Genomic DNA, 14,106 nt, shown 5'->3' with positions numbered 1-14,106 from the left:
TCAATAGTACCTAACAACAACTAAGTACACAGCTAATTTCAAAAACAGTATAGAAAAGAGAATGCAAAGTAGCTCAGTATTTGTACTGCCAATCCAAACACAGGTAGTTTGAATCCATCAGTTATTTCAAGGGAGAAAGACGATCAATCTCTCATGTGATTTACAGGCTCTGAAAACCAGCTGGAGGGTCAGCTTAATTCCAACTCAACAGCAATTAGTGAATGAGTGAGTGAGACATCATTTTCAAATGGCAATATAATATTTTGGATAGACATGTTTTGTTGGTTTTGGTTTTAATAGTCTTTTTTTCTTATTTTAATTTTAATGAAAGATTACAGAAAAGTTGGATTTTCATTCATTCATTGTTGCAGTTTGCTCCCTCCCTCCCCACCCCTTCCCCCGTCCACTTTGCAGTGCACCTCTTATTATGTACTGTAGTCATACAAACAATGCCTAATCATATATTCCTTTTAAACAGTTCTTTCCTTCATCTGTTCCAGTGCTGTGTTCATTGTCTGTCCACTCATTTCCCCCCGTCCTCTGTGTCAGACCCGTTTTATATCAGTGGTGTTATGCAGGGTTTTTTTTTCCCTTTTGTGACTGAGATGTTTCACTCAGCATAAGGTCCTCCAGGGTCACCCATGTTGTGTAATATTTTACAAATTTCTTGTTTTTCAGTGCTACATAATATTCCATTGTGTGAATATACCATAATTTTCCTACCCACTTATTTGTTGATGGACATTTTGGGTTGCTATTATGGGCATTCACTTTGCTATTATGAATAATACAGCAATAAAGATGGGTGTGCATGTATCTGTTTGAGTAGCAGTTCTGGTTTCTTTAGGGTATATTCCTAGCAGTGGAATTACTGAGTCAAATGGTATTTCTATTTCCAACTTTTTGAGAAAGTGCTATACCGCCTTCCATAGTGGTTGCGCCATTTTATGGTTCTAATCTCTTCACAACCTTGCCAGCATTTATTGTTTGCTGCTCTGTTGAATTTTGCTATAGCTACTGGGATGAGATGCTATCTCATAGTTGTGGATGTTGTTGTTGTTATGTGCCATTGAGTTGTCTGCAAGTCATAGGGACCCTATGTACAACAGCTCTGAAGCCTGCCTTGTCCTGAGCCAGCCTCACTGACTCCGACACACCTACCCCCATTGTCCCAGTTACTGTATCAATCCATCTCATCCGGAGTCTTCCTCTCCTGCACTGTTCCTCCACCCTTGTGAGCATGATGTCCTTCTCCAGGGTTCAGTCTCTCCTGGCCACATGCCCAAAGTATGTGAGACATAGCTTCAAAATCCTAGCCTCCAAAGAAAAACTTGGTTTCACCCTCATGTGAAATAAGGATATTGCTAAAGTTCATTTTATTTGTTTCTTCTTACCTTTTCATGGCCACTCAAAAATTGAAAAAGTGCATGTGTGGCTGGAATTGCTAGTTCTTGCAGACTACACTGCTCTTCCAGGAAACCCATGGGTCAGTGCTGGACAGAAGTGAAAAAATTAGCCAGTGCTTTTGTGACTTTTGGAAGTTCCTGGCCACCTTGCCACCCTGAGCTTGTATTGGGCATGGTGGTCACTTTTGGTAGAATGGGATGATCAGGGACCCTGCGTGGTATCAGGGGTAGGATTCACGGAGAGGAAAGGTCTCTCAGAATTCACTGCTAGAAGGAATAAGCTTGCAGATCTTGTGCCTAGAACTTGGATAGGGCACTTCATGGAGAGAGAGAAAACTAGAATTTACTTTCTAATTAGGTGGTATGGCCTACTTATACTTCTTGTTCCCTGCTGATTAGAACAAGAAAGGCTCTTTTGGCACCACCCCCACCAAACTTTTTCATTCTGTCCCCAATCGGATATGGGTAGGAGTGGGAGCAGGTTGTCCCGAAGCTGGGGTTCTCTCTCAGACTGTCACAACTTTCTTCCCAAAGCTATTTTTAGGTGTTGGTCTGGGGAAAAGGATGTGAGTTTTTCAGGATCCTGTTTATCCAGCAACCTCCTCACCTCCACTGCCACCCCCCACCTCGCAGCTGTCTGTCCTCCATTCAGCTTGAAACTTCCCCTTCCTCTCCTCCTCCCTTCACTTTGAACTCCCAGGCCCTAGAAGGGCACAGTATTTATTTGCGAATCCCAGCACTGCCACATATTAGTGATGTGAACAGTTTATACAGACCTAATTATTTGAGCCCCAATCTCCTCATTTGTCCAGTGAAGATAATGATACTGACCTTATAGGGATGCTGGGTGGTTCAGACTAGGTAGTGTGTGGCCAGTGCCTAGAGGGTGGTGATCATGAAAGGAATGTTGGTTCTTTTGAGGTCTTTGGGGAATGGTGGATAAGGATGACAGAGATAATGGGTTTGAGGAAGAAACCAGTAGCACCTAACATTAATTGTATTAGTGGACATTGGTTGTGAGGTGCACACAATTCCTTTTGTGTTTGAGTCTGAATTTATGTCCTAGGTGGGCTGTATCCTCTCACCAGGAGGTCAGGTCTAGATAGATGCCACCTCTAGGCACATCTAAGCTTTCCTCTGTTAGGGTTTTAAGGAAAAGGCAGGTCTAAGAGTCTGGGCTTTTGCAACTTAACCTAAACCTAAGTGTCCTTATTTGTATCACTCACTCATTGCTGGAACTGGCTCATAACTGATCCTTCAGTGGGTTTTCAGAGGATAAAAATCACAGGGAGAAGATTGCTCTGCTCCAGGCCAGCTGCTGGTGAATCTGAACTGCCTGCCTTTGCCTTCAGCTTGGCAGTGCAGCTCCTTGCCCCCCAGGCCACTGGAGCTTCCTGCCTTATTTGTATGTGTTTTTATTGTTATGTATTGTTGCATTGAAACTGACTCATTGCTGAACCTCCAACAGATTTTCAGAGGCAGTAAATAGCATGGGAGGAGATGTCCATCTTTCTTTTGGAGTGGATGGTGGATTTGAACCTCATGCCTTGAGTTGGCAAAACAACTCCCTACAACTGAGCCACCAGAGCTCTCTTATTTGTCTGGTAGAACACACTCCCCCAGAGTGATAGTATATGAATTTCATTAACTGAGACGTTATTGTGTGAAGCCGAGTGCTTGGTACATAGTTCACATAGCTAACACTCAATAAGGGGTAGTTGTGTTGACTATACCTGGTTAGTATAGGTGGTTAAAACATCTGGTTATTAAATGAAAGGTCAGGGGGTCAAACTGCTAACCACTGGGCTGGATTAAGATTCGACAGTCTGCTTCTATAAAGATTATAACATTATTAAGTCTCTGGATAATTGTACTTTGCCCCTATTTAAGGTGGCTGTTGAGTTGGAATTGAGTGGACAGTAATGCGTTTTAGAGTTTGGGTTTGGTGTTTAGTGTTTGGCCTGGAGACACGAAGAGGCTCTGTTTGAATAACCTCTCTCCCTTCTTTGTGTTTATCTTCGGCAGCAAGGTGGAGTACCAAGACCCTGTGCCAACACCCATAATCCACCAGGGGTGTCACCCCTAAAAGCAGCGCCCCCACCATGTTTAACCTAATGAAGAAAGACAAGGACAAAGATGGAGGGCGGAAGAAGGAGAAAAAGGAAAAGAAGGAGCGGATGTCGGCCGCGGAGCTGCGGAGCCTGGAGGAGATGAGCCTGCGACGCGGCTTCTTCAACCTGAACCGCTCCTCCAAGCGCGAGTCCAAGACGCGCCTGGAGATCTCCAACCCCATCCCCATCAAGGTGGCCAGCGGCTCCGACCTGCACCTCACCGACATTGACTCGGACAGCAACCGGGGCAGCGTCATCCTGGACTCGGGCCACCTGAGCACAGCCAGCTCCAGCGATGACCTCAAGGGCGAGGAGGGCAGCTTCCGCGGCTCGGTGCTGCAGCGCGCCGCCAAGTTCGGCTCCCTGGCCAAGCAGAACTCCCAGATGATGGTCAAGCGCTTCTCCTTCTCCCAGCGGAGCCGGGACGAGAGCGCCTCCGAGACCTCCACGCCCTCGGAGCACTCGGCCGCCCCCTCCCCGCAGGTGGAGGTGAGGACTCTGGAAGGCCAGCTGATGCAGCATCCAGGCCCTGGCATCCCCCGGCCTGGGCCCCGGTCCCGAGCCCCTGAGCTGGTGACTAAAAGGTTCCCAGCGGACCTGCGCCTGCCCCCTGTTGTACCCCCACCGTCCCCCGTCCTCCGCGAGTTGGAGCTGCAACGCAGGCCCACTGGAGACTTTGGCTTCTCCCTGCGGCGCACGACCATGCTGGATCGCGGCCCCGAAGGCCAGGCCTATCGGCGCGTGGTTCACTTTGCTGAACCGGGTGCAGGCACCAAGGACCTAGCCCTAGGGCTGGTGCCGGGCGACCGACTGGTTGAGATTAATGGGCACAATGTGGAGAGCAAGTCCAGGGACGAGATTGTGGAAATGATCCGGCAGTCTGGGGACAGCGTCCGGCTCAAGGTGCAACCCATCCCAGAGCTCAGCGAGCTGAGCAAGAGCTGGCTGCGGAGCAGCGAGGGACCCCGCAGGGAACCAGCTGATGTGAGTGTTTTCAGGGGTGCGGCTGGGGTGGGGGTGGGGGGTGAGCAGGATTCCTGAATGCTGGCCTTTCCTGCTGCTCAACCTAGAAGGGTGTCTACGTTGGCCAAGGGCTGCAACCAGAGGCCAGCCAGTGTTGGGAGAGTGGAACCTTGGCACTCCCTATATTTACAGCAGGCTCGCCTTGTCTGAGAGCTGAAGATAAGTCCCAAGAGAGTCCTCATGGTAGAATTCTCAATAATAGGTGCATCCTCGGTGTGCAATGACTTGATGCCTTCTGTTTCCCTTGCCTATTGGATTGATTCGGCCGACTTCAGAGTAATGCATTTCTCCAGGGTGTGTGTTAGACCTGGTTCAGTCTGAATGTTAGCCTCATTGCTGGAACCCCAGGGGGTGACTGATAAGGCTTGGTAATTGCTGTGAAAGTACTGAGCTTGATGAGACAAGAATGGGTTTAGGGCTTGAAGATCATAGTTCCTGAGCCCCAAATAGAGGCAGGTAGGCCAACATGGGCAACTTCTAACTAGGAAAGACAGTTTGGACACCTGGATTTCTGTGTTACTTAGATAGTGGAGGTGAAGAGAAGCCCCTTTCTTTCAAATCAGGACCATCACAGAATATCTGGAGAGGATTGTTGTTTGGTTATGCCTAGGCAGGTAACCTAGGGTCAAGTCTGCTCTTATCCCTGAGTGTGCAAGACATCGGATCCCCGGTGAGGCAGTAGAAATAAAGCCGGGTCTTGGTGATTGTTGTTGTGAGGAGTCGACGCTGAAACCATAGCGACCCTGTGCACCTTGCCTGGTCTGCACCAACCTCACAACCTCCTCCGTGCTTGAGCCCATTGTTTTGGTCCCTGTAAATCATGGTAGGAGTATACATTTGATCCCAGTAAAATGGGAAGCCATTGTAGGATTGGAAGCAGGGAGTGGTTGGATTCAATACATTATATAAAAATAGCTTGAGCTCAGAGAGTTTTCCTTATTTAGTCAAGAAGAAAGAAAAGTATAGTCTTGGCAAACAGACAAGCATCAAACAGGAATCTGATAGATAGCATGTCCTGACTGTCCCTTGGATTCTAGCTTATCATGTCCACACAGAACAGCGGTAGAAAAAGGTGACAGAGGAGCCGAAGAGCCTTAGTGTGGAGATATGAACAGATCCCTACAAGCAATCTAAGGTCTCACCCCAGGGATCTTTGATAAGATGGCTCTACAAGCTTGGAAGCAGGAGTGGCATCCACTTCCAAAATAGCTTGCCTCCGGAAAACTACGAAACTGGAGAAAGGATGAAAGTTATACAAGTGTTCAGGTCTTTCATTCATAGGGTTGCTATGAGTCGCCTATGACTTGATGGCACTTAACAACAACAATAACATATCAACTGGAGGCAGCCCATGTAGGATGAGGTGACCCCTGGCCATTCTTACCTCCAGGCTGTGAGTTCTAGTATTACAGCCTGACGAGTGTACAGTGTGACCAAGACCTTTGAGCACTAAGTGACCAGCCAGATGTGTAAAGTCAGAAATGGGAGGAAATGCTCCGGAAGCAAGCAGAGTCCCGGCCCCAGCTCTCTCCCAGGGAGGGGAAGCGGATGCTCAGGACGTCTGTCAGACTAATGGCCTATCGGCTGTGAGTGGCTGGCTCAGGCCCTAGCTGTAGTTGGGTTCCAGGCCTTCCTTTGCTCTCTGCTTAGCTTTAGGCATCTTTTCTAGTTAGCTAATGGTAACTAATGGAGCCTATTGAGGGGGGTCCCAGGAAGGCCCTAGCCTCATTGATTCCAGAAAAACACCCTGTTCAGCTACTTGTGCACTAGCTACCAGGCTCAACTGAACTTAGGGAGCCATGACTTAGAAGGGTCCTTACCTCAGGACCAAAGACTGTGCATGACATGTTGCCACCTCTGTCTGCTCTCTCCCAACTTAACATTGCTTTTAACAGATGGAATTTTCTTTCTCTTAAAGAGTCTCCCAGGGGATTGCTGGCAGCTCCTGCTGAACCGCAGCACAGGCCTCTGTGGGGTTCTGGGCATGGCATCCCAGATGCTGTTTGGTTTTCCGTTTAGAGCACAGGGATCACCTTGGCATCTCATGTTTCCCAGCTATTCACCTTCCCCAACTAGCTGCTGCTACCTCATCCCAAGGGAAGAGGATGGTTCAGCTCTGGAGGCACTGGTGGATTCCCAGTTACAGCTGGTATCCCTGAAATGCTGGAATGCTTCAGTTCCCATGGGACAAGCTCAGCAGGTGCCCAGAGGACTTATTTTCCAGGCATTAGCTTGGGCATAGTAGTAAACCTTATGCCTGTGGGTCTCCCAAAGTGCTCTGTCAGGACAAGAGGAAACCTAGGACTGGGGGAGTCCCGTACCTTTTCCCACCTGGGCAGGTGGTAGGGAGTCAAGCACAAGCAGAGAGCATCAGGGGAACCCAACATGTTCCCCCTTGGAGAATATCTTAGAGAAGATTCTAGGAGCTCGGTGTGGGAGTGCTACAGCTTCTTCTGTGGCCCTCTTCTATCTCCTCCTCCTCTTTCTCCCACTCTTACTTCTGCTTCTTTTCTTGGCAATGGTTCTAATTCCAGTTCCATGCCAAAAAAAGAGTCTTGTCGCCTCCTCCGCGCTCCTGGGCAGGGTACCGACTGCAGCTCCACAGGGACAGTTCCTGGCGGCCACCCTGCCCATCAGGCCATCCATCAACTGTGTCCACACGTTGCCTGTCCTTAGGGAGCTCAGAGGGAGCTGGCTGGCCATCTGTTCTCTTCCTGAACACAGATGGGGGCCAGGCCCCCTGGCTCCTCTCCATGGCCTATTCAGAAGGCTCGAGAGAAAGCCAGCCCCTTGGGTTTCCCTCTCACATGGTGTGTGTCCAGAGTGCTTCTCTTGCACCTACTGCATTGTCCTTTCACCTGCTAGACCATGTTGCACTGGGAGAATGGGTGAGCCACAGTAGAAGGATAGACTCAGGGTCCAAGAGGAGCCACTCAGCCTTCTATCATGTATCCTTCCGCTCACTTATCCATTAAACAAACAACTGTTGAAGGCTTACCCTGTGGCCCTGGGATCCTGTGGTGAGCAACACACATTCCCAGCCCTAAGGAGTTCCTAATCCACTGGGAGAAATGGTCAAGTAGCTAGACAATGACAGTAGTTTGATAAGCTCAATAAGGGCCAAGTATGGGGTGTCAGAGCAGCATGTGGGGAAGTTATGGGGGTGAACAGCAAAAGATGATATCTGAGTAGGAATAGGGAGAAGGTGGAGCTTGACAAGTTTGGAGAATGAGGCCAAGGTGGGGTGAATGTTGAGAAGCAGCAGGAGAGCTAAGCAAGGGCCAGGTCACATAGGCCCGTGTGAATGGTGGTAGGGAATGTGAACTTCAGCCAAAGGACAGTGAAGCAATTTAATGAGGGATTGATAGGAACAGAGTTCAGGGTTCTTTAAGGAGACTGCCTTGGAGTATATGACCATATAGCCATGGGGAGAAAAGACAGGGGCTATTAGTGTCATCCATACAGAAGGATGGGGGCTTGGCCTTGGTAGAATCAGTAAAGGTGGAGGGGAGTATCAGGCTTGAATGACTGACCGAGGCGGAGTCTGTAGTCTTGGTGACTAATATGGAGGATAAGGAAGAGGACGGGCCAAGTGTGACCCTCAGGTTAGAAGAAACATGTGTTGGAGTTATTTTTGCCAAAGGCAAAGCATTCCTGGAATCTGATGAGTTTAGAAGAGATATTGGTGATGAAGATGAGGATCTGAAAACCTCAGTTAGAGTAGAACTCCATGAGTCTGGGTAGGAATATCAAGGTGCACTTAGGTGAGGCGATTCCTTGGAAAGGGACATCATGCTTGGAAATACGGAGGGTCAGGGAGATGGATTGACATGGTGACTTCGGCAATGGGCTCGAGCGTGTCAGAGAGAGTAAGAATGACACATGATAGGGCAGGGTTCAGGTCAGCTGTTCATAGGGTCACAATGAGTCATACCCGACTTGACAGCACCTAACAACAACAACAACTAGGAAGGAACAGATACAAGACTAGACATCAGTAGGGTCTAGAAGAGAAGAGGTGGTTACTTTTGTTTGTCTGTTTGGTGGGCCCATCGAGAGGGACAAGCAGATTGCCTAAGATGGGGGATTTGGGGGACGGAGTGCAGCTGCCACAAAAGTCTTGCTGTATTGAACTCAGAAAAAACACTCAGCCAAACCCTGGTCATTGGGGTTGTCTCCTGTTATCAAGAGTCAGAGGATCCTACTCAGAGCTTTGGAGGATAGGTGGAAAGAGAGGTGGAGGCTTAAGGGAAGGTCAGCCTCACCCTCCAGCCCAGTTCCTTGAGCCCCCTGAGGCATCCAGGTATTTTCCTGTGATGCCATTGCTTCTCCTATTGAACCGAGACTCACTTAGTCATAGGCTTTAAGGTCATAAGAGTCTTTTTTTTTTTTAAAAAAAGAGTCCTTAGCAAGTTGACATGTCAATCCTCAATTACACAGGAGAATTTGGGAGAAAGCTTGTAACAGTACAAAGGGTATGGACTTTGGAGCCAGAAAAATAGGGTTTCATGGTTTACCAACATTATCAAATGTTTCTGAGCTTCAGTTTACTTATCACTCAACAAATACTATTTAAAAGTCTAATTACAAACCAGGCACCATGTTGGGCATTGGGGAATTAAAAAAGAAAACACAATCTTTGCTTGATGGAGCAGAACCCGTTGTCACCGAGTCACTTCCAACTCATGGCGCCTCTGTGTGTTTCAGTGTAGGACTGTGGTCTGTAGGACTTGTGAGTCTTTGAACATAGATTGCCTCTGGGTAGATTCAAACTGCTAACCTTTCACTTAGTGCTTTAGCTGAGCACTTAACTGTTTGCGCCACCTCAGGACTCCTTAAACTAGTTGCTATCAGGAGAGGAAGCATAGATGTGAATAAAGAAATACAGCCAAACACCATGGCTCCTATGCTGAAGTGTATGTGGCTCCAGTGGGCAGAAAGGAGGAAGTGGCTACTTCTGTCTGAGGGAGGGGAAAGAAGGAGTGGTGACTGGAGGCGTCCTGGAAGAGGTGACCATGATCTCTATGAAATAGACATTATTCTAACCTCCCAGAGTTAGAGGGTTGAGAAGGAGAAACACCCAACTCACTCACTCTGGTAATCTCTCAGAAGGAGAATAAGATTGAGGGCTCAAAAAAAAGAGACTGTTGCATTTTATTTTATAAACATGTAGTTTGTAGGTCTTTATATAAGACAAACACATTTATTTTATGTATTAGGTGGGGCCACATATGTGAACATTTGGCAGGTAAATGCTTAGGTGAAGGGTTAGTAATCCCTTCCCTCTGTCCAGTCTTCAAAGCCTATACAGAAGGTAATTTCTGAGCCTGCTTAATTGATCCTTTGCCAGTATTCTACTTTTATAGTTTTCTGTCCAATAGACTCATGATGTTTCTGCCTGATTTCTGATGGTTTGTTCTAAACTCCTTCCCCATAGATCTGCCCTGAAGGAGACATACAGCTGAACGAAGTGATAGGACCCTCCCTCCCGGGCTGTCCCTAATCTTCCCCAGCATTTTAGAGCCCAGCTTCATAAGCATGTGGGCTCCACCACCAGTGACCTTGTAAGAAACTGACTGGTCAAGGCTGCCTGCATCTGGGAGTGGGGGAAGTGGTAGCCCCCTTTCCTGTAGTGGAAGCCTTAGACCCCTGGGTGTAGGAGCTTCACCAACCTTGTCACCAGGAGTGGGGCCGATGGTATTCCAAAGGGGAGGCTGAAAACTGTTCTGTTTCCAGGCCTGCCTGACCAGGCTCCAAGCATCAGGCTTCCCTGGGGGCTACCATGGTAGTGGTGGTGGAGCTGCTGGGTGCTGGTTCTGTTCCTGGTTTTATTCCGTATGATCTCTGGAAATTTTAACTTTGTTTTTATGCCAAAGCATCAGGTGCCTCTGGCAGCAGGGAATCTCCCCTTGAGAACCCTGGCCTGGGGGCACTCAGAATGGAACCACACTAAGACTTTTTGGGTTAAAGCAGTAGGGCCAGTGGACAGGTGTCCAAGGCATAAAAACAGGCAGTGATGACAAACCTTTGGCAGCGTTGCGGGGAGTGTCTGTCCTTGATTAATGAGGGCATGGGACCAGGAGGATAGAGTGGCAGATTAGGAATTTTCTAACTGCTAGGTCTCCCTTTTTGCCCTCAGAGCCACCTCTCTGTCCTCATCCCTATGTGAAGGTAGACAGACACACCCTTGCCACCTAGCCGTGGGTGGTAAGGCACAGTGCCCGGGCCACATTGAGCTGGGTGTGAGGGCATGCTGTGGCCATTGGTTATTTTCACAGACGCAGCTTGGAGCCCTAATGGGGGACAGGGCCTTGAGGTTTCTTCTGGCCCCAGCTGAACCCCACAGGCCTGCCCTAACACCCTAGCCACCCTGCCCTCTGTGCCCTTCTAATCGCTCTCTATTTACATTGAAATGGTTCTGGAAAATACCAGATATGCAAACACCCTGACTGGGGGTGGATGGGGAATAGGGTGAAGGGGGGTGTGTGGCGGGTGGGAACACAAGTATTTTAAAAATGCTGCAAATCTCTACAGCGTTTCCCAGAAACCACAAGCACGAGCTCTGCCTGCCAGCAGGGCTGCCGCCACCCCGCAGCACTAAGCTGTAGGATTCTGCTCCGTGCAGCCTGGACTGGAGAGCAGCTTCTGGGGTGGGGTGGGGGACACTGGTAGGTGACCAAGCTGGGGTGGGGGCTGCCCTGTTTCCTGGGCAGGCCGCCTGGAGCCTCCTTTGTCAATTCTGGGCAGCGGGTACGATGTGCCCCAGGCATTTGACAACTCTATGGATGCCCACTATGCCAGACAGACTGCATAGGAGTACGTTTTCATGCCCCGCCACCCCTGCTGTGCAATTTTGGGGGCCCCCAGCCAACCCCCAGAGTGGTATTTGGCAGCAGCTTCTGTTCTGTTAAATACAGGGGACAGTGTCAGCAAAGCTTATTTTTTCAGTTGTTTAATCTAGTTTGGTTGGGAAACTATTTCTGTAGACCTGGGTCACCATGCTGGCTCCCTTCATCTCCCGCCATATGCTCCTCAGAAGCAGGGCATGGCGGTCTGCCCTGGCTTGGCTCTGCCTGGCTGCTTTGCACAGCCTCTGGGTCAAGGAAGAATGCAGGGTGTTTGCCTAGTACTGTGCACGGTGCCCAGTACCGTGCCTGGCATGTCCATGCTCCCTGAGTGGTATTTAGTTGATATAGTTAAGATTCAGTGAGAAAGAAATGTCTGGAGGGAAAGGGCGTGAGAAATCATAGCCAGAATAAGGGCCATAAATAGCACTCAGCATGTTAGGTGCTGTTCAAGGCCTTTTATATATATTGTCGTGTACCATCAAGTTGGAGCCATCTTTCTTCTGAAGATGGTAGACTCGAACTGAGGCCTTTGGGTTGGCAGAACAACCCCTGACCACTAAGCCACCAGAGTTCCTTCATATTAACTTGTTTAATCTTCACAATATCCCAATGAAGTAAATATTAGAATAGTCTCTATTTTACAAGCAGGAGCTCTCATGGAGTAGTCTGTACAGAGTCTGCAAACCCAAAGACGACACCCCTCTGGTGGTTCAAATCCACCAGCAGCTTCGCAGGAGAAAGATGGGCAGTCTCCTCCTGCATGATTTCCAACCTCTAAAAGCCTCCTGGAGGGTCAGCTATCAGTTGGTTCTGACTTGAGAGCAGTGACTTGATTTCACTATCAAAGGAATGGGAGAGGCTAAGCTAGTTGCCTAAGGTTTTGTAGCTATTAAGTGGCTTGTCAGGATTTGAACTCAGTTCCATATTCTTAACCAGTATGCTGCATAGGATGGGCAAGGCAGTATCTGTCTGTCTTTATAAACCCACTGCCCAGCCCAGGCCTGGGCCCTCCGATTCCTGCTGCCCTTCATTTTTAGAAGCATCCTCTCCCCCTTGTCTTCTCTCCAGAAGGGAAGAGGAAGCCAGAGTGACACCCACTCTTGTTTTCCCTCTGTGGAGGGGCTGGATGGTCGTGCTGTTGAAGCATGTGACTGTTGCTCTCCATCCCTCAAGTGGCAGCAGGCAGGACTGAATCTCATGGGAGCTGGGAGATGTCCTGGGAATGGTGGTTGAGGGAAGCCATCAGGGACTGCCGGGAAGCCCCAGGAAGAGGAAAGGCATCTGTCTTGGCAGGATTTGGGTATATGGTCCCTTAGGGCTGGAGGAGGGCGCTCTTGTGGCTTAGTGGTGAGAAGTTGCACTGCAGTCCCAAATGCATGCAGTTCGAATCTACCAGATGCCCTGCTGGAGAGGAATGAGCAATCTCCTGTGCAGTTAATTGCCTCTGAGAACCCACTGGAGGGTCAGCTATGAGTTGGTTCTGATGCACACAACAACAAGAAGGCTGGAGGGAGTGTGGATTTTGCCCCTCTGGCTCCCCTCTGCTACATCTGAGTGGGCAGGGACCTTGCCCCTTTCACCTCTGGGGTCTTTTTGGTGTGTCCTGCTCTCTGCAGCACTTGGGGTGGCCGGATCCCCGTGTTATCATCCCCTTGGACCAAGAGCCTTTTTAAAAGGGTGCTGTATGCTATTGTCTCTATGAGAGAAAGATATTGGATCTCAGCCCTACATAGTAGTACTTTGCCGCAGCTGTGCAGCTCAGAGTTCTTGTGGCTTCTTCATTGTCTGCCATTCCTATTGTCTCTCGCCTTTCTTCCTGTCTGCTCATGTGGGCTCATGCTCATTGGCCTCCGTTTGAGTATCACTTTCTCAAAGCATGTTCCTTGGCCATGTTGGTTCCCTCCCTTGGACGCACCCCATTATTCTCTTTCAAAGCACTCATCAGAATTGTAGTGGATTTTCTTCTTATTTCTCCACATGCTGGAACATTTCTTGAGAGCAGCATATGTTTGTTGAGCGAAGGAGGAATGGTTCTATAACCAAGAACTGGTTTCCTATTTTCCCCACCACTGACTGGCCTTGGTGACCTGTCTGGAGTGTTACTCTGTTTTTCTTTTACCCACCAACTACTTCCCGTGTCCCTGAGGATTTGCTTCCCTCTCACAGGAGTAGAGGCGAGCTGAGCTGTGTAGGCATCCAGAAGCAGGAACCTGGGGTGGGATGGGGGTGGCAAGAGGCTGTGAGAGAGGGGTCCCAGGGACAGAGCCGGTGAAGGCACCAGGCTCGGATGAGAAGCAAATTCAGGGTTACGTGGGGATCACACAGTGTCCAGCCCCGGGGACCTTGGAGGAATGTGCCTATCTTACTGCCTGTAGGTCTCCAAGGGGGTGGAATGTGGCCCCAGCAGGGCTCAAGGCTTCCTCTTCCCTTCTGTTGCTTTCCCTGGCCTGCCTGCGTGCTGGAATGTCAGCAGGCTGGGAATTTTCATGGTAAGGATTTTTCCCAGTCAAAGCAACAGATTCCATTTGGAGCCTGGGAACAGCTCCTGCATGCGTGGAGGCTGCTGGGGAGGGCAAAGGTGGGTGCTCTGGGAGCCCCACTGCTCTGCTTCTCTCCAGAGACACACACATCTGGGTCCCCTATGGGTCAGGCTGAAGTGCCTGGGCTACCGGGAGCTACAGAGCTCAGCAGAGGCCATGGGAGGCCCCGGAGGCAGAG

The 14,106-nt window shown here is 49.3% G+C and overlaps 1 protein-coding gene across 1 annotated transcript in view; it reads left to right on the top strand.

Moving 5' to 3' along the window:
* Window positions 1-3,475: 3,475 nt before the first annotated feature.
* Window positions 3,476-14,106, top strand: part of MYO18A (myosin XVIIIA) — a 106,017-nt gene continuing 95,386 nt past the window's right edge. Inside the window, 1 exon segment of the mRNA XM_006890974.1 lies at window positions 3,476-4,501. Within this exon segment, the coding sequence (XP_006891036.1) occupies window positions 3,509-4,501 (993 nt within the window). The 5' untranslated portion in view covers window positions 3,476-3,508.

The sequence above is a fragment of the Elephantulus edwardii genome, unplaced genomic scaffold (genome assembly GCF_000299155.1).
Source record: "Elephantulus edwardii isolate Elephantulus edwardi_28Jun2011 unplaced genomic scaffold, EleEdw1.0 scaffold00094, whole genome shotgun sequence".
Classification (NCBI taxonomy): Eukaryota; Metazoa; Chordata; class Mammalia; order Macroscelidea; family Macroscelididae; genus Elephantulus; species Elephantulus edwardii.
Note: the sequence above shows the minus strand (reverse complement) of the source record. Positions and strands in the feature narration are given on the sequence as shown.